This window comes from Castanea sativa, chromosome 9, assembly GCF_040712315.1.
Source record: "Castanea sativa cultivar Marrone di Chiusa Pesio chromosome 9, ASM4071231v1".
In the NCBI taxonomy this organism is placed as follows: domain Eukaryota; kingdom Viridiplantae; phylum Streptophyta; class Magnoliopsida; order Fagales; family Fagaceae; genus Castanea; species Castanea sativa.
The window spans coordinates 5310354-5332040 of NC_134021.1; the positions used below are offsets into that span (position 1 = coordinate 5310354).

Genomic DNA, 21687 nt, shown 5'->3' on the forward strand with positions numbered 1-21687 from the left:
ATCCCATGCGTATTGAGTGACACCCAACTTGGACCTTTGGGCTCTCAATTGAACATATTTCAAAAAAATAAATTATGATTGATTGATTTTTTTTTCTTCATAGAGAGTCTCAATTAGTTTTTGGTATAAGTGATAATTAAATCTCAAATTTTTTATTTAATCATTAAAAATTTTACTAGTTGAAGTAACTGAAACCCACAAATGATTGAATATCGATTTAAATGATTTACGGGTTTGGTTCACAGGTGCCTTTAAAACATTTATTAGTGACCACTTTAAAAATATTTTAATATAAAAAATTGTAAAATTTTTTTTTTTTTCAAATAAAAAAATATTTAAACTAATATCTTTAAGTCAGTATAAGGAAAAGATAAAGTCATAAAGGCTATTTATTAATTAAGCAGCGATTTCGTACCAAAATCAATTAATCGTAACCGTAGGATCTTCCTACCACATTTAAAAAGAGCCAATCTCAGCCATCCATTTCCTTAAAGTCTCAGATCCAATCTTCAACCGTCGATTCCATTCCCCAACAAAAAAAACTGTCTGAGACTCTGAGAGTAACCAAGCTTAAATAACCGTCATGTTTTGTCCTTTATAAGACAATCTGAAACACTCCGACGGTCAGTACGAGGTCCCTCGAATGGAAACTCGTTCGACGTTTAACCTTCGAAACAGTGTATAAAAACGCGTCAAGTCGCCAAGGTTCCTTCTTTTTTTTTTTTTTTCTCTCTTTCCTCGCAAATTTTTGTTTCTCCCTTATCTGAGTGAGTGCTTCATCGTCATCATCTATATATTACATTTACACCACCCAGTTACAGAACAGTGACCTGTGGAAAAAAAGACCCTTTATAGTTTGTGACCCATTGTCTCTCTTGGACTAAAAAAGCTTGAGGCTTTTGGATTGAATTGGTAGCAAATCGAAGGTGATTGATTGATGGATTGATTCATTGGGGTGAGTTCTTAATCTGATACTTCGTAGTTCATAGTGTTTACTGTATGCTTCAATGTTTAATTATTGTATTGTGTGAATTATTTGATGTTTGGTGCTTTTTTTTTATTTTTTTTTATTGGTTGGTTGGTGGGTTTGTATTGACTTTTCTTCTTGGTTGAGGACTTTGGATTGTTAAAGCTTGTGACTTGAGTTTGTACCAACTCTCTGTTTTGTTTGTGTTTGATTGGGGATGGTTTGTAATTACCAAGTTGTTGATTTTTTTTTTATAGATGGGGTTGTTCCAATTTAGGCTTGAGTTTGTACCAACTCTCTGTTTTGTTTGTGTTTGATTGGGGATGGTTTGTAATTACCCAGTTGTAGATTTTATTTTTTATAGATGGGGCTGTTCCAATTTTATTGTTGTTGTAATTTTTTTTTAGAATAAGACCTTTTCTTTGTTTAATCCGCCTCTTGTTTTGTCATTTTTTGTAATGGGTTTTATCTTTGGATTAATTTCTATTATATTTTCTATAGAGATTAGTTGCAAGGTTCTTGCATGTGTATGTCTCACTCTTATTATTATTATTTTATAAAGGGGTGTGGGGGAGCTTTTTGTTCATATTTTAACTGCAACTAGTGGCTTTGTTCATGCGTGTGTATATTCAACAGAACTTTTTTTTTTTTGTTGCCTTTTATCTTTGTAGTAGTTTGTGTGTGTGTGTGTGTGTGTGTGAGAGAGAGAGAGAGAGAGAGAGAGAGAGAGAGAGAGAGAGGGGGGGGTTGATTGTTGAACAAGACATTTTCAAGTTTTCAACTTTATTAAAGCAAAGGGAGTGAGGGATGATGGTGAACAAAGACATGCTGTCTTGTGATTTAATAAAGGATATGAGTGACTACAGTTGGTTGTCTTTATATGGTGATAAAGTTGCAATAGCCATGAAATAGAATACTTGGTTCAAGTATATTCTGACAAATGAAAAAGAAATGGGAAAAAAGTATTATAAAATAAAGCAATTAAAAAAAAAGGAGGATGTGTTCTTAGATTGATTTGAGTCATATGACAAGGAAGTAACTTGTTTACCTAACCCATACTTTAAGTCTTTGCGTTAAAAAGTAATGGTAGTTGAATTTGGGACTATCTGCTAAGTTAACTGGTGCAGTGTTCCATTTTTTTTTTTAATAATGTTATATTAAAGATCCTCTTTAAAAAAAGTATAGTTAATGGTACCAAAGTTGTTTGTTTTAAATTTCTTTTTTGCATGGATGGTATGTAATGTCAGCAAGTAAAAAAAACGTTATTTAAGAAATCTTGCATGCTTTGGAATTGACAAATCTGAATTAAATAGATTGTCTATTCTTCCTTTTCTTTATTTCCCTTATGTATTTTGTGATAGAATATATTTAAAATAGATGCATCAATTTAACTTTTTTTATTGTAGTAGCTGATTCAGGTAACCATATTTCTTTAAAATGTTTTATTTTGATACATATGATTGGAGTTGAACTTGGGGAATGCATCAGCTGGGGAAATCTCTCTAATTGGATTATCTATTATTTTTATAATGCTTTTAAGGATATTAAGTGTCGCCTCCCTGTCAATTCATGATAGACTAGATACCATCCTTATTCTTTTAACTCTCACATTTAAGTGGAGCATTTTCTAACTCTGAACAATTTTAGTATACACAACTGTGCATTAACTTTAAGCTGAATTACTTGAACTGGGGATCGTTACTGCAAATATTGAATGGTTTAAATGATTCTGAAGTAGTTTCTACTTCTCAGCTTAGGAAGAACTCTATGATATTTAACCCTTTTGCTCTGCAGTCTCCAATTTCAAGTGCAACACCTGGTTTGACAAGAATAATTGCATGTCATGTTTTATTAGGATTTTGATTTATTGCAGATACATATCATTTCTCTTAGATGATTGAGAGCTATTTGGACAGATTTCCCTAATTGGTCAAGTAATCCTGGAAGTGGCTTCCTTTGGGAATGAGAGATCTTATGTATGAACATTCAGGATTCATTCAGTGGGGCCTTCAACTTTTTAATGCTGATCCCATGTATTCTGGATATCATGGTGAGATAGTACATCATAGTGCTGATGATGTTTATAATGGACATTATCAAGAGCATTATGATACAGATTGTAGTCATACAGATTGTAATCATTTAGAGAATGATGAAGTTATTGCGAGAACCCTTCAAGACGATTTTTCACAACTGACAGTCTCAGAAGCATCTGGATACTCTCATGTTGTAGAAGATCGCTATCAAGCATCCAATCTTGAACATGATTGGCATAGTCCATCAACGATGAATTACCATTGTTCAGGTATTTGGTTAAGTTGCCGCTTGCATATCCGTGACAGTCATCAGCTTACCTATTTTAGTTATATTCGTACTTTTTATACAATATGCAGACTACAATCATGGCCAGGAAGAAACGGATGATGCGGAGCCTTCTACTGCATGTTCTAGCCCTGGTGATAGAGAGGAGTATCCTTATTCTCTGGAGCTAACTGAGGAATATTTGCGTTATGGTGGAATGATCCCCATTCCTGTAAGTTTATCTTGCATAAAGTATCATCACAACTTGTGAGATCCTGTTTGATATAGCTATTGATGAAATACACTGGAAGTCTCATTTTTCCCCTACCAAGAATTATTGTGAATTTGTCTCACATTTTTTTATTAAATAAGTGCCCGATGAGGTTGTTTCACTGCTCCTTTGACATATTAAGCATGTTTGTTTCTACAGCAACTGAATGCTTTTTCATGTATGAGCCTATTGAGATAGTTAACATCTCCCTTTTTTATTAATTGATATACAAACAGGTTAACAAATTATTTGATAAAATATTTAAATTACTTAATAAGTTAATATTCAGATAACCTTGCAATACAATGTATGGCAGCTCCATTTTCTATGTTTTGTTTTTCCTTGTCTTTTTAAAAAGCAAGCTTGAATGCAAGAGCTTCCCCTAGTCTCCACTCCATTGCTTAGCTTGTGAGCTTTGACCCTTATTTTTATCCTTTATTGCTTCTTTAGATGCGTCAAGAGTATTGGAGTTCTGTCTCTTTTCAAATTTTATTTTTGTTGGACAAGTCATGATTCATATTTGATTGCTTATTAGCTTTTTAACTTATGGTTGTGTTGCAGTTGTTCTTAATGTTGTTATGCATGTATGACCGTGTTAAATGTCACACTTAAATTTGTTTTGTGTTACAGCATGTTCCTAGAATTAATGGAGAAATTCCTTCAACTGATGAAGCGACTTCAGATCATCAGAGGCTTCTGGACAGGTATATCAATGCTTCTCATTTTTATTTTGGTCATGCTGTGTACTGTGAATTTAATTTAGATATGATTTTGACAGTTGATGCTGGTTGATGCTGTGTATTTAGATTGCAGACATATGACTTCGTAGAACGCACAATTCAAGGAGATGGTAATTGTCAGGTTAGTTCTGCAAGTTTTTCTTTTTCTGTTTTTGTATCTTTCTCCTTAAGCATCATAGCAGTTCTCATCAGGGTCCGTCAGTTTGTAAATTATAGTCTCTGCTTCAACTGTTGCTTCTGTTGAATAGCGCTTATTTATTTTATGATTTCTTTGCCCAGTTTCGTGCTTTATCAGATCAATTATATCAAACACCTGACAACCACAAGTTTGTAAGACAACAAGTTGTGAGCCAGGTTTGTTGGTCTTGAAATTATCTACTCTTGGTTTTTTTCAACTTGAATTCTCAGAGCTTACATGGATCTTGATTTAACATTTACTTCAATGGTTTGTTGTCATCAGCTAAGGTCTCACCCAGAGGTTTATGAGGGCTATGTTCCCATGCAATATGAGGACTATTTGGAGAAGATATCTGAGTACTTATCAACTCCTTTCGTTTTCTTGCTCTTTTAATGCTTATATTTAGTCTAAGGGTGTCTGATGTTAGACTTTCATTTGAATAAAACCAGGAGTGGTGAGTGGGGTGATCATGTTACATTGCAAGCAGCTGCAGATTCAGTATGGTTTTTGTTTTTCATTTTCCTTTCCTTCCCTTGAATTCTGTCGATCTTTTTTTTTTTTTTTTTTTGCTTATATGAATGTTGGAACAGGGAAAGTTTTCCATTGTTAGTTTGAGTTGCGCCAAAGCTCATACATACATATATATGTGTGCGTGTATACACTCTCCTGAGCATATTGTAATTATGTATGTAGTGACAAGTGAAGTTATATTACAGCTTTTGGCAGTTCAAGTCATACTTTTTTTGTTTGTTTCAGAAATTTGGGCAAATTACAACTTACCCACTTGTGGTTTGACTGAAATTTAAGTTGTTTATCTATGGTTTAAAATTTGACACTTTACCTAGTTGAGATTTGACCAAAATTTAAGTTGCCTAACTGTAGTTTGAAATTCCATGATACAAGGGTTCCAATGGATAGTTTTTGATCTTGTATTTTTATGTTTTTTGTGTTTTTGGAGGAGATACATAAAAGTAGAGCAAAATTACATATTTAGCATATTTAGCTCCGTTTTTAATAGAGGTGGGTTATAAAAATCTTACTGAGCTAACTTCAGGTGGATAAAGTGTCAAATTTCAAACCACAGGTAGGTAACTTAAATTTCAGCCAAACTATAGGTGGGTAAATTGTAATTTTCCCCAAAAATTGAAACTTTACCCAGCTGAGGTTTGACTAAAATTTAAGTTGCTTAACTGTGGTTTGAAATTCCATGATGCAAGTGTTCTGATGGATAGTTTTTGATCTTGTATTTTTATGTTTTTAGAGGAGAGACACATAAAAGTGGAGCAAAATTACATATTTATCTCCATTTTTAATAGAGGTGGGTTATAGAAATCTAACTGAGCTGCTCAAGTGGGTAAAGTTTTAAATTTCAAACCATAAGTAACCTAAATTTCAGTTAAACCACAAGTGAGTAAATTTTAATTTGTCCCAAAAATTTTGACTTCCCAAAGCATCGATCCATATCTAGGACTGGATGATAAGGCTTTTGATATCTAACATCATGTTCTTCATGTCATATTTTTTATATTTCCTATTTTAAATATTATTATCTGTCATGTTACATTTTGTAATTACCAAAATAGTCAACTGAAAAGTTTCTCTGTTTTTTAAGTAATTGGTCTTCAGTTTGAGAAGTTTTTATACATTTAAAGAAATTTAGTGGGAATGTGACAAATTTTTGAGAGATTGCTCTGATGAAGCTTCTTTGTTACTCTAATTCTCTTTTCTTTCTTTCTCTCAAATCATTATTAGAGTGTTATCAATAAAGGTATATATGCATGTCATTTGTGGCTAATACTTGAATAATTGTTGCAGTTTGGTGTGAAAATTTTCGTTGTGACATCTTTTAAGGATACCTGTTGCATAGAGATTCTTCCTAATTTCCAGAAGCCAGAAAAAGGTGAACTTCCAGTCTCATTAATTTTTGTTGGGAGTGTAGACTGTGTGTTGATCATTATAGCTTCTGGTAGCTTGCTGAAGACTTTTCTGCTGATTCTCCTTGCGAGTCCTATATAGAATTCTCTATCCATATCTTTTAACTAATTATCTTTCTCCTTTTTCCCATGCTTCTCTTTCCTCACATTATGTTGTTCCTAGTAATACTGTAGGACCCTAACCTCAATTTATATTCATGGACAATTTACTTCCATAGTAGCTTACAAGTTTCTTTTTTTTTTAGAACTTGTCACTTATGACGAATTTACTAGCTGCACCATTAATCTTTATGCAATTTAATTGGGATCAAATCTTAGTTGAGTTTGAGTTGCATAAGTTTTATGCATTTCTTTTTTTGTGCAGTTATTTTTGTGAGTTTTTGGGCAGAGGTGCATTACAACTCAATAAATCCTCGAGGAGGTAATTATCACCATTCCTTTTATGCTAGTCTGTTGTGGGCAAAAGGTACGGAAGTTTGAAATTATGCCCCTAAGAGTACACTGATTTGGTTAAACTCAACCAATTTGATTGATGCTTTAAGCTAGCCTGCTGTGAGGGAGTGATTGATTTTGGCCTTTTGGGTGAAGAAGTCATTAATGGACTATTGGAAGCACAATTTATCTGTCTCTCACTCTTTGAAATCAGGCCCAGCTTAAGTTTTATATGTTTAAGAAATTTAGATCTGCTTCGTTGCAGGGCTTGTCATTCCTAGAGTTTGACAAAGCCTTCTGTCAGATTTTTCACTTTATGCTTCCGAAAGTAATGGATGCCTTATTGTTTTGATTTGTAATTCAGGTCTTCCCTCAAATGATTCTAGAAAGAGGAAAAAGTGGTGGAAATTTGGGAATAAGAATTAGGAGATGTTTGGTCGGCTTCAGCTGCTTCCTTTTTTTTTTCCCCCAGATAATTACAATGGGAGAGCGGGAATTTTAACCTTGGATGTCTCTATTCGAAACACCATGAGGTGCCACAGTTGAGCAGCAAGGCTCTTGGTGGCATGCTTCCTCCTCTCTGTTCATATTACTGTTGCTGCTTAATTTGTAAATGTTTTTTCCGTGGTTAAAAGACTTGATCCAAATTCTCATACTTTCATAATTACCCATTCTGGGCTGGATCAATTCGTTTGAATAACACGGTACTTCTTCATTGTACTTAACGAACAATCATAGTTTTGTTTGCGCTTGCTACATGTACAGTTGCATGTGCTCGTGACATTTATAGAAAGAATTCAACATAAAGGTGTTACTTTTTTTCAAATTGTTTTTTGAAATTGAATGGAGTTGATTGGGTTTAATTTTCTGGTGAGTATCAGTTTGTTGATTCTTATTTATTTATTTGGCTTCTTGTTGGGGTGACCCAGTGGATTTGGAAGTTCATAGCTTTTCTTTTTCTTTTTTCTTTTTTAGATCAGATCCTCAAAGTGAAAGTGTGAACAAATATAAATTAGGCCACTTTAGAGCTTATAAAAATGAAGAAAAGTCAACCTCGTTCGAAAGATAGACAATGGAGCTTAAGAAATCATTGCTGCTGGCTAAAATGGTTTCATGTTTAGTATAAAAATAAAATGAAAATGGTGATTCAGAAAAATGAAATTTTAAACAATGCATGCTGGAAATGAACTTTAAATGTCGGACTCGGATATGGTGAGATGGAGATTGAGTCATGATTACTGATTTGATGGGGGTAGGAGTTGTTAGAAAATATTTGGATTTGGGGTAAGATTTGTTGAAGATACATGTAAAACTTGTCAAGAAAGCTAATTTGAGAAGGGAAAACAATGGCATTATCAAATTGAGGAGTAATGATTAAATACTCTAATACGGAGTATTGAGTTCTGACGTGATGTTCTATCTTCTCACATTCATGATAAATTTTATTAACTAAATTTATGATAAAATCTACCTCCGACGTGATGTTCCATCTTTTTACATTTATGATAAATTTTATTAACTAAATTTATGATAAAATCTACCTCCGTAAATATGAGAGGAATGAGCACTATGTCATCGAGAGAATTACTAATTTTCTCAAATTTTTTTACTAAATATTTTGTCATAATTCCGGGGAATGCATTTTTGCTTGTGCTCTTTAAATATTTGTTAAATCTATATAGAATATTTTACATTGAAGCAACTGGTGCCGGTAAATTCCCATTATCTTGGAAATTTAGGCAACTCTATTGTCATTTGTGTAAAGAGGAAAATGGAAGATTTGAACTCTAATTATCTTTGTCGGAAATGATTGTTTAAACTAATTTTGATCATAAGATAAAGCAAAATTGAAAAGGCTGCTTGCTGAGCTATGTTGATTACAAGCATGTTTTTGGGTTTGGTTTTTTTTTTTTTTTTTTGGTAACTTATTAAGATTAGATTCAAACATAGAATACCCAAAGTACCAAACCCAAAATGCAACCTGCTCATCCGAATGTTTCTATCAGCTGAAGAATCAGAGAGTTCAATCAAAACTTGGTCTTGGTGGTGGGTCCAAAGAACCAAACTAGTTTCTCTTTTCTTTCATTCTTTCTTTTCCCCCACCCCATATTCATAAATGGTGGGTCCAAAAATTCCAAGTAAAACCTTTAGTCATTGTAACATGGTCCACAGTACAACAAAGAACCTTCCATTTATTGCTTTGAAGCCAAAAACCCAAAACAAAAAAACAAAGAGATTCATCATATATATATATATTTCATTCCATGTCACATCTTTACTTCCCTACTAATTTACATCTTTCATTTCACTACTCAAAACACTAAGCAGACTAATAATAATTAAACCTACAACACTCAAAACCATAGTAATAACATAGGGCTATAAAGGATAAACATATCCATATATAGTAGTTGTATTAAAACTATTGATTATATATATTAGTCTCTAAGAACCTCTTCTCTCTGTTTCTCCTCCGCCTCCTCCGTCGCCGTCGGCTGCAACAACAGCGCCGTGAACGGCATGTGCCGATACCCATTACTCGCCGCCGCCGCCGCCGCATAATCCATTCCCATAGGCTGACACAAGTCGAGTCGACAACTCGGCTGCTGTGACGGTTGCGGCTGAGCCATAGAGAACATTCCGAGCCCGCCGCTCACGGCCGAGAGTGGCTGAATCCGGCAAGGGACGGAGTGGGCAGAGGAGGAGAGAGTCGGGGACGAAGTGGAGGAGGCGGTGGCGGGGACTGTGCCGGAGCCCGTGGCGGCGATGATGGAAGGCTCGGCTTGACGGAGTAGCCACTCGATGGTCTCGCCGTCGGAACGGTGACCCAGTTCGCGCGTCAGCTGGAATATGCGGGCTGCGCAGAGCGCCGGCATTCGGACGCGGCGGCCGCGGCCGTTCACCTTGGTGTGACGGTCTCTGGTGCGAGGGAGAGAGAGAGCAGACACTTGGGTTTTGGGTGTGGCGGTTTTGGCCGTGGCAGCAGCAGCGGTGGTGGTGGTGGTGGTGGTGGAAGGTGTGGGTGGAACTTGCTTTGTGGGGTCTTGCTCGGAGAAGTGGAGAACCATGTCTGAGCCCATTTGGAAAAAACAGAGGGTTTAGGAGCTTTTTAGGGTTAGGGGTTTTAGATAGAGTTGCAGAGCAAATAGAGAGAGTTTAGGGTTTGGAGTTTTTGAGAGAGAGAGAAGGGGTGGGGAGTTTGTGGATTCTATTGACCCCACAAAAGGAGAGAAGTTTTTTTTCTAGTAACTTTTATATTGGATATATTGATAAGCTTTGCGTAATGTAGGGTTCCACCCACCTTGATCGGTGGATCCCACTTGATTTGTTACTTCTTGTTGAGATAGCTGCTTTTTTTTTTTTTTTTCTTTTTTTTGAAATAATATATATTAGCTTTTGGACATCAAGCATCAAATGATGTCATAATAAATACCCTTTATTTGAGTAGGGATAAAATTTTCATGGTAAATTATTATGAAAACAATATCAATTTTCTACATGAGTTATTGAGTTGATCATTTATAACACTTTTATTGTAAATTCAAACAAACCACATAAATGGTAACAGTCTTGTAATTCAACCGATTGACTCCATCTGATATATACAATGAATAAATCAATGTAAAAAAAAAATGTATTAGTATTACATTATTAGAGTTATTATTTACAAAAGTAGTGGATTTACGTTGGTGTAATAAACGTGCACTATGAGACGGCCTCTTAGGGAAAATTTATGGTCGGTTTGGATGAAGGGGGAATGTGGGAAAGTAGAGACGAGCAGAGTAAAGAAGAGTTGGCTAAAAATAAACTAATTTTTGGTTAAATCTACTTTACTCCCTCTCCCTCTCTCTCGATTCAAACAGACCATTAAATAGTGCATCTTCAGTGGTTAATAAGACTTTTTTGTCATTTTCAGTACTTAAGTTAGCAAGGTAATTAATCATTCAATGGGCTAGTATTTGTTCATCTGTACCTGATATATGAACCAAAATAATAATATTTTTTTTATTCATCTTGGCTAATCAACTCAATTTAAGTCAATGTTATCATCATGTTCAGCATCTTGCAAAATTATTTTTTCATAGACATTTTTTTCATTATTATCAACATGTACTATTTTTTTGTTGTTTTTTATTCTAATAATTTTTTCTTTGTATTTTTTCTTGGAATTCTAGCTTTTTTTCTTTTTTTTTTTATTTTTTTTTATTTTTTTTTTATACAAGATAGAATTTATACTCTAATATAATCTAAGTATATATGTGTGTGAAGCTCCCTCCTAGAGACTTGAACCCTGACTCTTACCCCCACACCCTACAAGCATTTATACTTGTAGAGTGACCACCGCACCAATAATAACAATAATAATAATAATAATAAAATAATCATATTTTCATTTAATACATTATTAATAGCATAGAAAATAAATTTGTCAATATGAAAGTAAGTGTTATGAGTATAGTCTAGATTTTGTAGGAGAAAGATAAGGGAGGAAAAAATACTCATCGACTTGTTATTTTATTAGACTCAATTAAGTTTTCCAATGATTTTATGTTAAAAAAGTCTAAGAACTTATTTAAATCAAATAAAACCACAAATTTTAACAAAAAAAAAACTCATTTTGAACCCATATGTCTATGTATCGTACGATATGTACGATTCATAACACACCTATGTATCGGATGATTTATGAGCACTTAGAATACAAAAATTTTTGTACACTATACTATCTATATCATACGATATTGACAATTATAGTTGCAAGTATATTTGACAAACTTTTTGTTGTGAGTGCATTTATTAAGAAGTAGAGAGATAATTTTTTATTTTATTAAGGAAATATTAATTTTACACAAGTCTATCATTTATTACACTTTTATTATGAATTATAGCAAATCACATTAATAATTGCAACAAAATTAGTATTACTTTATAAAAAAAAATTACAATATTGATGTATTTATGTTGATGCAATTGATCGCACATCCTCGCTTCTAAGAGCATCAGCATTGAATGTGGCAAATGGCAAATAGAGCCCTCTTTTGCAATTTTTTTACAATTCAGCCCACAATTCCAGCTCCATTGAATGTTGTATTTTGTAACTATTGCAAAAAAAAAAAATACAATTGAGTTACAGTACCATCTTACATTTAAGATAGTACTGTAGCTAATGGGATAAAAAAATGATTTTTTAATTATCTCTCTCCTTTTAACCCGGAAATTTCTCTCTCCTCTCTGATTATTTCTTCTTTTCTCTCTCTTCCTTCTCTCTTTCTCATCTGCTCTCTGCACTATTCAGACTCAAGACCCTGTGGGTTTTGACAACGGTGGAATCGGATGGCTCCAATGGGTCGGTGTGACGGCTCCGATGGGTTTGAATCGGAGCTTCGATGGTTTTTTGGTATGGATTTTTTGTTGTGGGTTGCGATCAGCGTGGGTTTCTTTGGAGGTGTGGGTTGCGATCGGCGTGTGGGTTGATATGGATGATGGAGGAGTTGTGTGGATATGAATGATGGAGGAGGAGTTTGGAAGATCTGCGTTGTGGTGGCTGTGCTGTTGATTGGCGTGATGGTTTTTTTTTTCCCAGTTTCACCGATCTGGGTTGATATGGATGATGAAGGAGTTGTGTGGAGGAGTTGGGTTGATATAGATGATGGAGGAGGAGTCTGGAAGATTGGCGTTCTGGTGGCTGTGCCGTTGATCGGCGTGATGGTTTTTTTTTTTTTTTTTTTTCCTTTCAGTTTCGCCGATCTGGAGTTGTGTGGAGGAGGAGTCTGGAAGAGAAGAAGGTGAGAAGTAAAGTAATGGAGATTTAGTGAGGATAAAATCGGGGAAAAAAAGGGAAAATAGATTTTATTGTGAAGATATATTATTTTAATGAGTAAAATAGAAAAATAAAAATTTTGATGTTGAGATATTGTAAAATAATATGGTATAATTGATAAAGTAATTTTTTAGATGGTACAATATGATAGAATTAGAAAAAATGAACGTAAATGCTCTAACTGATAAACTTGTGCTAAGAGAAAGATCAAATGCAACATCTTGACGCTAGTCGACAAGAGATTGGTGTAGAACAAACAGCCCATGCCTTCCGAAATCAGATTGAGCGCAAAATCTCAACTTGCAATAAATGCATAAAGTACGGATCTGTGGTGGTAGAGATAAAATTTCGTGAAATCTGGTGAAGTGAATGGAAATAGCTTAGGAAACATAAGTTTGTACTCTCAGCGTTGAGTAATATTGCCTTTTGGAAAATTCCTTTGTTTAAGCCATATAATCATTGTTTTTAGTAATTTTTTGTTTCTTCAATAACTTTTAATTTAAAAGTTAAAATAAAGTTCTTTTGTTTTAAAAGTTAAAACATCTCCTAGAGACAGTAGTTTTTAATTATGCAATTATCTTAAATTTTTCATTTTGGGCAAAAATTATCATATTCTTTTACCACCCAATCTCGTGATTAGTGCAAGTGTAGGTTTGTTGGGCATTTTTCTAGTACTTCTAGGATTTATTTTCAGAATTTAAATAATTTATGGCATGTAAGACAATTCAAATTCAGATTAATAAAAGTAAGAATTTTTTCTATTTTTTTTAGGGGGTTTGAAGTTATTTTAGACGATCATGGCAACACATACCCGCATTGTATAGTATCTAATGCACGTATGCACCTAACAAAACATGTTAACATCAACATACCCAATTGATTTGATAGGAAACTGCAAATTTTGTAGTCATGGCTTGATGGGTACACGTTTGGTAGGTGATTATTATTATTATTTTTAATAAATGGTTTGGTAGGTGAGTTTTTATCCTTCTATGGTGAAAGGATAATAAATTTGAAGTTAAAAAAAAGAAGTATATTACGCACATCAAATAATATATATATATATATATTAATAGTCAAAGATTAAAGACAATCCAATTAAATTTTAATTGGATTCTTAATTTTGCACAACATGTATTATTTAATTTTTTTTAGTTTGTATAAAATGAATTATTGAGTGTAAAAATCAAAAAGTCAAAATCCAATTAGATTCTAAATTAGATTTTAATTAGAATCTAATTTTTCGCCACTTGTCTATTTAAGTTTTTAATTTTTGTAGCAAGTGAATTATTAAATGTAAAAATCTAAGAGTCTAAACCAATTAAATTTTAAAAAATAAACTAATACTATGTATAATTTGCACATCTTCTTAATATAATTTAAATTATATAATTATGATTTTATTTAATTGTATCCGTCCGTTCATCTACATAGGCTAATACAAAGACTGCACACAATAGTATACTATTTTTTACAAAAAGTTTTAACGAAAATTGAAAAGGTTTTACAACTTTTTCAATTTCTCATAAAATATTTTAAAAAATGAATAGCTTAACATGTGCACACATTAAACCATCTATTTTTAGAAATATTTTTTCAAGAATTAAAAAAGTTGTCAATATTTTTTCAATTCTCAAAAAAATATTTTCAAAAATAATTAATTATTGTGTACTCTAAGAATAACCTTAACAAAATCCTCAATACAAAATCCTCTCTCTCTATATATATATATATATATATATATATAGACACACACTTTGTACTCATTCTCAAAAAAAAAAAAAAATATTATACTTTTGTACTTTTGACTTGTCCCACACCCAGTTGAAGTTGAAAGTTGAAACTCAATTGAGAGTGATGCTCTGCAGTCTGAACAGGTCCTTTCTGTCCAAGCCACGTGCTTTGGAGAGAGTGGATGTTACTTACTTACTTTATGTGTAATAACTCAGTTTTTCTCTCTCAATTTTGTTCAAGTCATCTGACAGACTGAAACTTTGACCATTGTTGGAAATTGTGTGTCAAATGTCCGATACTACCCTTTCGCTGTTTCTGCCCCCATGTTTTTCTATGAGACATACATGTGCAGTTCTAACAAAAATTCTAGAACCTCCCAAAATTTCACCAACTCTATTCTCATGTGTTGTGATTGGTAAAATAAAAAAGGAACTTGCTATTGTGTGTTTTAAGGTATAATTAATGTAAACTATTTGAGAGAAAAAAAAAAAAGTAATTTACTGTTTTGATATTTTTTTAATTTTTTATAAAAATTTTCTCAAAATAGATGATTAATGCATACTTAAGGCGCACATTAACCGGATTCTAATAAAAAAAATAGAAAAACTTATGAGTCAAGTAAAAATTATAGAACAACTTATCACAAAATGTTATAATAAAAGTTGTGAATTTATTTGTAGTAGTAAAAGAACCTGAGTTTTAATGGATAAAGTAATTTAGAGGGAAAATTTTAAATATCTTATTATTATTATATATGTATTTTTTTTATTAAATGTAAATTTTAAAAATTTTTAATCATAAAATTACATGTTTTTTATATTTTTAACATATAAATTGAATTTCATTCAAATTAGGTTTTATTTATTATTTAATTAATAAAATTACTTTTTAAACATAATTTTATATAATAAAAATTTAAAATTTAAACATTTTTTAATAACAAATTTATTGAATTTTGATCTTCGTAAAAATTTAAAAACATAAAAGATATAATAAAAACACACTATCTAACAATTAAATTTATATCAAATAAAAAAATAGAACTCCAAATTAATTTGAATTTACAAGTTTAATAATGTTTTTCTTGCTGTCCAAAAAGCTGTCTAAATAGAAATTAAAGTGTGGTAAAATATAAATGTGTCGGTAAAGGAAAAGTGTAGGCCTGAAATTCAATAATTACCGCTGTGTTCTTATCGATACTGGTCACATCATCGTATTGACTATTGAGGACGACAATCCAACTACTCCAGTTGGCAATATTCCTGTCTAAATATGGTGGATAAAATTTTTTATAACTTATTTTTTCTCATGATTATTGATGTGACTATATGTTTTTTTTCTTCCGAAAAGATGTGACTATATGTTAGTACTATAAAAGTGATCACAGTACCATAATAATAAATCATTTTAATTCATATAAAAAAATTTATTAAATAATTTTAATAAATTGTAAAGAAAAGAGTTGTGAAAATTATTAATGTTGGTCTAGTACCATGTTTAAAGAAGTGTTTGGTAAGAGTAATTAAATAATAGTTTTTATTGTTTAAATAACATAATATGTATTTTTATAATATTTTTTCATCTATACATATTTTTAACATTATTAGAACAATATTATCAAATGATGCCTAAATTTTTTGAAAATAAGTGTGTGTAAAAAAGTATTATAAAAATATATGTTATGTTGTTTAAACAACAAAAACTGTTGATTAAATATCTATCAAACAACTCCTTAGTATTTTGTATAATTTCGTGTTTGTTGTCCAACCTTTTGAAATTTGATTTTTCTTTGGTTCTACTCGTTGCAGCAATAAGCAATAATGGTTGCTTGACTCTCCAAGTCTGTGGAAAAACAATTATGTTTTGGTCTTTGTCGGCATGTTTTGATAAAGAGTATTACTAATGTATTGGCATATATTATTAAATTATTTGAAGAATTTTTTTTTTAAAAATGAATAACTTTTTTGACAATTTTTTTTAATAAAATTGATGATTAATGTAACTGGACCCAAAAATAAAATAAAAATAGTGTACCTGTTAAGAAATAGTTTTATGTCAGATTATTTTGTTTTATGTTATATTTTTGATCAATTTTATAGGGTGTAGAGCCAATAAAATTAATTTTTTGAGTTCCACTTATTATTTCAATAATATATTCAGTCTTTTCATCAATTTATACAATTTTTTTATTAGGAAGACCCTACAATAAATCATCCTTAATGGCACCTCATGGTGCCTATTGACATTTCCCATAATAAAAAAAAAAATATGTTTTGAATTATTATCTAATAATAATTTATGAATCTAACGGAAATTGAAGTCATTTGTGTGATATTTAATATTTAATTACCTCATTACATACTGACAAAATTATTGTGTCATTACTTACTAGCAATTAGCAATGGTGAGTTCCAAGCATTTAATAAGAGCATTGAAAGAACTCAACAAATTCTTAAGAAATTTTTTATTAAGAAGTCTTTTTCTATTTTGGTTACTTTTTTAGATATACATCCCAACAAATTTTATGCTTTGTTTTTTCCTCTATTTTATTTAAATATTTTTTTCTATTCTTTTTGGTGCTCAAGAAACAAGAAAGGGAAAGAAAAAAAGAGTTGTTGGTGGAGGAAATTAATAAATGGAAGAGAAATCATTTAGCAAAGTTATAGTACCTCAACACAATTGCTAAAGCACTGAAGGCTTTTGCAATGTTTTGTTGAGATTTGTGATTTTAGAAAAATAGAGATTTGTTGAGCTCATTACTAATGCTACAAGGTATAAACTACACTATTAAATTTTTTTTTTTTTTTTTTTTGAGAAGCCACCCCAGGAATAGGAGGAGGAAATATATTAAGGAGGATTAGAAAGGTACACAGAAATAATATCAGGCGGTAAGTCCTCCATCTAGACATGAAATTGGGAAAACTTACACGTTGATCTTGCTAACCTATGAGCTACTCTATTTCCTTGCCTACATACAAGTATGACAAAAGGAAAAATTCCGTAAAGCTGAGGTGAATAAATTTATGTCTCTGATGATGTGCCCGAAGCTTGAGGAGTCCAATCCACCTTTGGTTAAGGCTCTAATGATAGTTTCCGAATCACCTTTGAATATTACCTAATTTAGACTTAATTCTTGCGCAAAGCCTATAGCACTGTGCGCTGCCAACACTTCTACCATCTCTACAGATGTAGGCAATGGAATAATTTGTGTGAAGGCAACCATAACAAGACCTTTGTCATTTCGAACAACACATCCCAAACCGACTAAGTTTTCCTCTTTAAAGGTTGCCCCATCGAAATTGACTTTCACCCAACCCTTGTAATCTCAAGTCTCACCCTTCCATAATATATGATATACTTTCATTGTTGGACTCTAAATAAATGTATTTTTCTAAAGTAGAATTATTTTCCTATCATATTACTCTTATCTTTAAATTAAAAATAAACTAACAAGCTTTTTATTAAAAGTCATTTTCACTGATATTTTAGAAAACATTATTATATATTTATTTATTTATATTATTGTTGTTAACGCGATTTGGGTCCTCAGCCTAAGAGGTAACAGGATTAAGGTCCAGTGTGTCCAATACAATAAATTTGTAGAGAATGGACTAAAAACTAAGTTTCAATGGATTGAACAAAAATCAATATGGACTAAAGATGGTATGAAAGCAAAGAAAAATAAGTTTTATGCAAAGAAATCCTTTCTTGGCAAAGTCCGAGGAAAGTAGTTCTTGTATATATTTCTTTTAGACTTGATTACAATTTCAGTTCTTACTACTATAGTGTTTTTTCTCCAAATTCTCAGATGAATCTTTATCAAGGAGCACTTTCCTCCTTATATTCTGTTGTCTTTCTTCATCTTCACCCTTCATGTGTAGGTCAAGTTAATGAGTATGATGTGGGGAGTAAAAGAACCCAAGCGGACATTTGGGCCTTTAGACTCTAGCAAGGAGAGTCGAACTGCTCTTAAGCTAAGGATTTGTTAATACTGCGAATCGGCCCATACGCCGAGGGTCCGAGAATACAGCCAAGGGTGAGTTTCTCCTCGGACAAATCCAAGAGAACTCGGAGATTCACTACGAAGGTCAAGGCAGAATTCTGGAATGACTATTAGTTAGAAAGGGGAAACCCTGAACCTTCTAGATACACTGGTGTTAGAAAAATACCAAGAGCAAAGGCTGCCACCTCCACATTAAAGACTCTGCACCTACCTCCCTGGCCACATTAATGGGGAAGTGACTCCTGAAAAGTAGAACTGAAACTTCTGGTTACTATTCAAAGGCACTAAGAAAAGAAATATCTAGGGGGGAGGGGGTTTAAGCAACACGTGAAAAAAGTATCAGGAAAAGAAGTATTTAAGGGGGGCGAAGGCTAAAGAAAAAAGGGAGGGGCGAAGAAGAAGAAAGAAATTAAGAATTGTAATCTTTAAGAAAGAAAGAGAAATTATACAGAGATAGTCCTCGGCTTACGTCCGAGGAGGTCTATTTGCATTTATCATTTGTTATTTATAAGTGTTTGTGCTTCTTAGCCTGTTGTCAAGTTCTCAGTACCTCTAACCTAGATTTTAGGCCCACACTCTACAAATTTCATTGTTTAAGGCTCATTGGGCCTGAGCCCGTAATTGTCTTTGGGTCCAGGTGCAATTGTGCACTTACAATTGGTGCCGTCTGTGGGAAATCTAGTCTGGAAAGGAGCTGGGATACTATGGAAGGCCTAGGTTCTCACCATACAGAATCACAGGGATCACAACCGGAAGATCTTTTCGAGCGTCTTGAGCATCGAAGGGATCGTGACGGAAGTGTCCATACAGAATACCCTAGGGCTAGCCATACTCATGGCGGGGGTAGCACCACCCACAAGGATGGTGCTAAAGCCATGCAAAAGGAGATTAATCGTTTGAAAAGAAAGCTGCGCCGCGCCAGAGATAAGTCTTCACCGTCCTCATCTGATTCTTCTTCAGAGGAGGTCCAGGGAGGTAGTTATAGCTCAAGGTCATGCTCACCCCCCAGCGTAATGTCCTCTTGTGAAGACTGCGTGTTAGCCTTCCAACAGCTTAAGCAATATCTTTCTCGGCCACCCATTTTGTCTCGCCCTGAGGCGGATGAGGTTTTGTTTGCTTATCTGGCAGTGGCCGTCCACGCGGTCAGCCTGGTCCTTATAAGGGATGAAAGCGGGGTGCAAAAACCGGTCTACTACGTTAGTAAGTCTTTGAATGAGGCTGAGGTGCCCTATCTACTCTTGGAGAAAGCACTTCTGGCCATAGTTCATGCCACGCGCAAGCTTCCTCATTATTTCCAGTCTCACACTGTGGTGGTTCTGACCCAATTGCCTCACAAGGCGGTGTTACGCAGCGCCGATTACTCTGGCAGGGTGGCAAAATGGAAAACCATTTTGGGAGCCTTTAACGTTAAATACAGACCTCGCACCTCCGTGAAGGGCCAGGTCCTTGCTGACTTGGTGGCAGAGTTTACCGAACCATTGTTAGAAGAAACTCCGAAAGAAGCACACATGGATGGAAAATCAGTTGGTGTGATCACAGCCGCAGCACCTCTGACTTGGAAAATGTATGTGGATGGGGCAGCTAATCAGAAAGGGTCTGGTGTCGGACTTGTTCTGATATCCCCTGAGGGAATTGTCTTCGAAAAATCTCTAAGGCTGTCATTCTCGGCTACTAATAATGAAGCCGAGTACGAAGCAGTCCTGGTGGGCATGAACATGGTACATAGGATGGGTGGAAAGGAAGTCCATGCGTTCTTGGACTCTCAGTTATTGGTCGGCCAGGTCACGGGGACCATGGAGGCTAGGGACCCCAGAATGCAGGAATATTTGGCCCAGGTCAAGCGTCAGCAAGCTGAATTTGACTCCTTCGTCTTAGCTCACATTTCTAGGAGTGGAAACACCCATGCAGATTCTTTGGCTACGTTAGCAACATCTTCGGCTCAGGGTTTACCCATGATTATCCTCGTGAAGGATTTGCTAGAGCCAACTCTTACCGTTGTCAACGCAGCTCGCATTCATCTGATAAGGCCTGGACCTAGTTGGATTGACCTGGTTATATCTTTTCTTAAGAACGACATCCTTCCTGAGGACAAGTTTGAAGAAGATAGGATACGTCGAAAGGCGCCACGTTTCTGGTTGTCCGAGGACCAGAAACTGTATAAACGATCTTTTTCAGGACCGTACTTGTTGTGTGTGCACCCTGAATCAACGGAAGCACTTTTGGAAGAACTGCATGAAGGGATTTGTGGGAGCCACACCGGGGGAAGATCTTTAGCCCACAGAGCTCTGACTCAGGGTTATTGGTGGCCCAATATGCAGAAGGAGGCTCAGGACTATGCTCGAAAATGTGATCAATGCCAGAGGTTCGCCCCTAATATTCATCAACCTGGTGGGGTTCTCAACCCTCTCTCCAGTCCTTGGCCTTTTGCACAATGGGGATTGGACATAGTGGGGCCATTTCCGAGAGCTGCAGGAAACAAAAGATGGCTTCTCGTGGGGACAGACTATTTTACTAAATGGGTTGAGGCCGAACCCTTAGCAAATATCAGAGACGTTGATTCCAAGAAGTTTGTCTGGAAAAACATCGTCACTAGATTTGGTATACCACACACACTTATCTCAGACAATGGCGTTCAATTCGACAGCAAGGCTTTTAGGAAATATTGTGGTGATATGGGCATCATAAATAGATACTCCACCCCAGCTTATCCTCAGGGAAATGGGCAAGCCAAGGCCGTTAACAAGGTTATAGTCAGTGGGCTCAAGAAAAGGTTGGACGATGCAAAAGGCAGGTGGGTAGAAGAACTCCCACATGTTCTGTGGACGTATCGGACTACACCGCGCAGGTCCACGGGAGAAACGCCATTCTCTATGACTTATGGAGCTGAGGTGGTGATACCTCTGGAATCAGGTTTTCCCACCCTGAAGACGAGTTCTTTTAGCCCGGAGAATAACGATGACCTCTTGGAGAAAGGTCTTAATTTAATTGAGGAACGGCGCGAGGCAGCTATGGTCCAAATGGCTTATTATCAACAGAAGCTTAAACAGGGATATGTTGCCCACGTGAAGCTAAGGCCACTCGCACCTGGGGATCTTGTACTAAGAAAAGTTATGGGCACTTCTAAGGACCCAGCCTAGGGTAAGCTAGGACCAAACTGGGAAGGCCTCTATCGCATTGTTTCAGTAGCAGGCATAGGGTCGTATCGGCTAGCTGACCTAGATGAAAGAATTGTACCACGCCCATGGAATGTAAATAACCTTCGAAGGTATTATTATTAATAAAATGTGCTTTTTTTAGTTAGCAGTT

The 21687-nt window shown here is 34.4% G+C and overlaps 2 protein-coding genes across 3 annotated transcripts; one reads left to right on the forward strand and one right to left on the reverse strand.

The window, feature by feature from the left end:
- Window positions 1-599: 599 nt before the first annotated feature.
- Window positions 600-7686, forward strand: LOC142610205 (OVARIAN TUMOR DOMAIN-containing deubiquitinating enzyme 12). Of its 2 annotated transcripts, none has more exons than XM_075781953.1 (11): window positions 600-955; window positions 2841-3272; window positions 3361-3500; window positions 4170-4243; window positions 4346-4400; window positions 4559-4633; window positions 4740-4813; window positions 4907-4955; window positions 6273-6357; window positions 6756-6812; window positions 7188-7686. In XM_075781953.1, the coding sequence occupies exons 2-11, from the start codon at window positions 2930-2932 to the stop codon at window positions 7247-7249; spliced, it is 1014 nt and encodes a 337-aa protein (XP_075638068.1). In that variant the 5' UTR covers window positions 600-955; window positions 2841-2929; the 3' UTR covers window positions 7250-7686. The 2 variants fall into 2 exon arrangements, with proteins under 2 accessions (XP_075638068.1, XP_075638069.1); XM_075781954.1 differs by having other exon boundaries at window positions 2884-3272.
- A 1359-nt stretch (window positions 7687-9045) lies between these two features.
- LOC142610939 (transcription factor TCP11) lies at window positions 9046-10067 on the reverse strand. The gene has a single exon (XM_075782929.1). The coding sequence runs from the start codon at window positions 9901-9903 to the stop codon at window positions 9262-9264; it is 642 nt and encodes a 213-aa protein (XP_075639044.1). The 5' UTR covers window positions 9904-10067; the 3' UTR covers window positions 9046-9261.
- Between the last annotated feature and the right edge of the window lie 11620 nt (window positions 10068-21687).

What these genes read in the sequence shown, in the direction of transcription:
- LOC142610205 (XM_075781953.1), top strand. Translation starts at nt 2,930, where the DNA reads ATGAGAGATCTTATGTATGAACATTCAGGATTCATTCAGTGGGGCCTT. An exon ending in GTGGAATGATCCCCATTCCT is followed by an intron (nt 3,501 to 4,169) that starts GTAAGTTTATCT and finishes TTTGTGTTACAG; the next exon opens with CATGTTCCTAGAATTAATGG. An exon ending in TGCAAGCAGCTGCAGATTCA is followed by an intron (nt 4,956 to 6,272) that starts GTATGGTTTTTG and finishes TAATTGTTGCAG; the next exon opens with TTTGGTGTGAAAATTTTCGT.
- LOC142610939 (XM_075782929.1), bottom strand. Translation starts at nt 9,903, where the DNA reads ATGGGCTCAGACATGGTTCTCCACTTCTCCGAGCAAGACCCCACAAAG.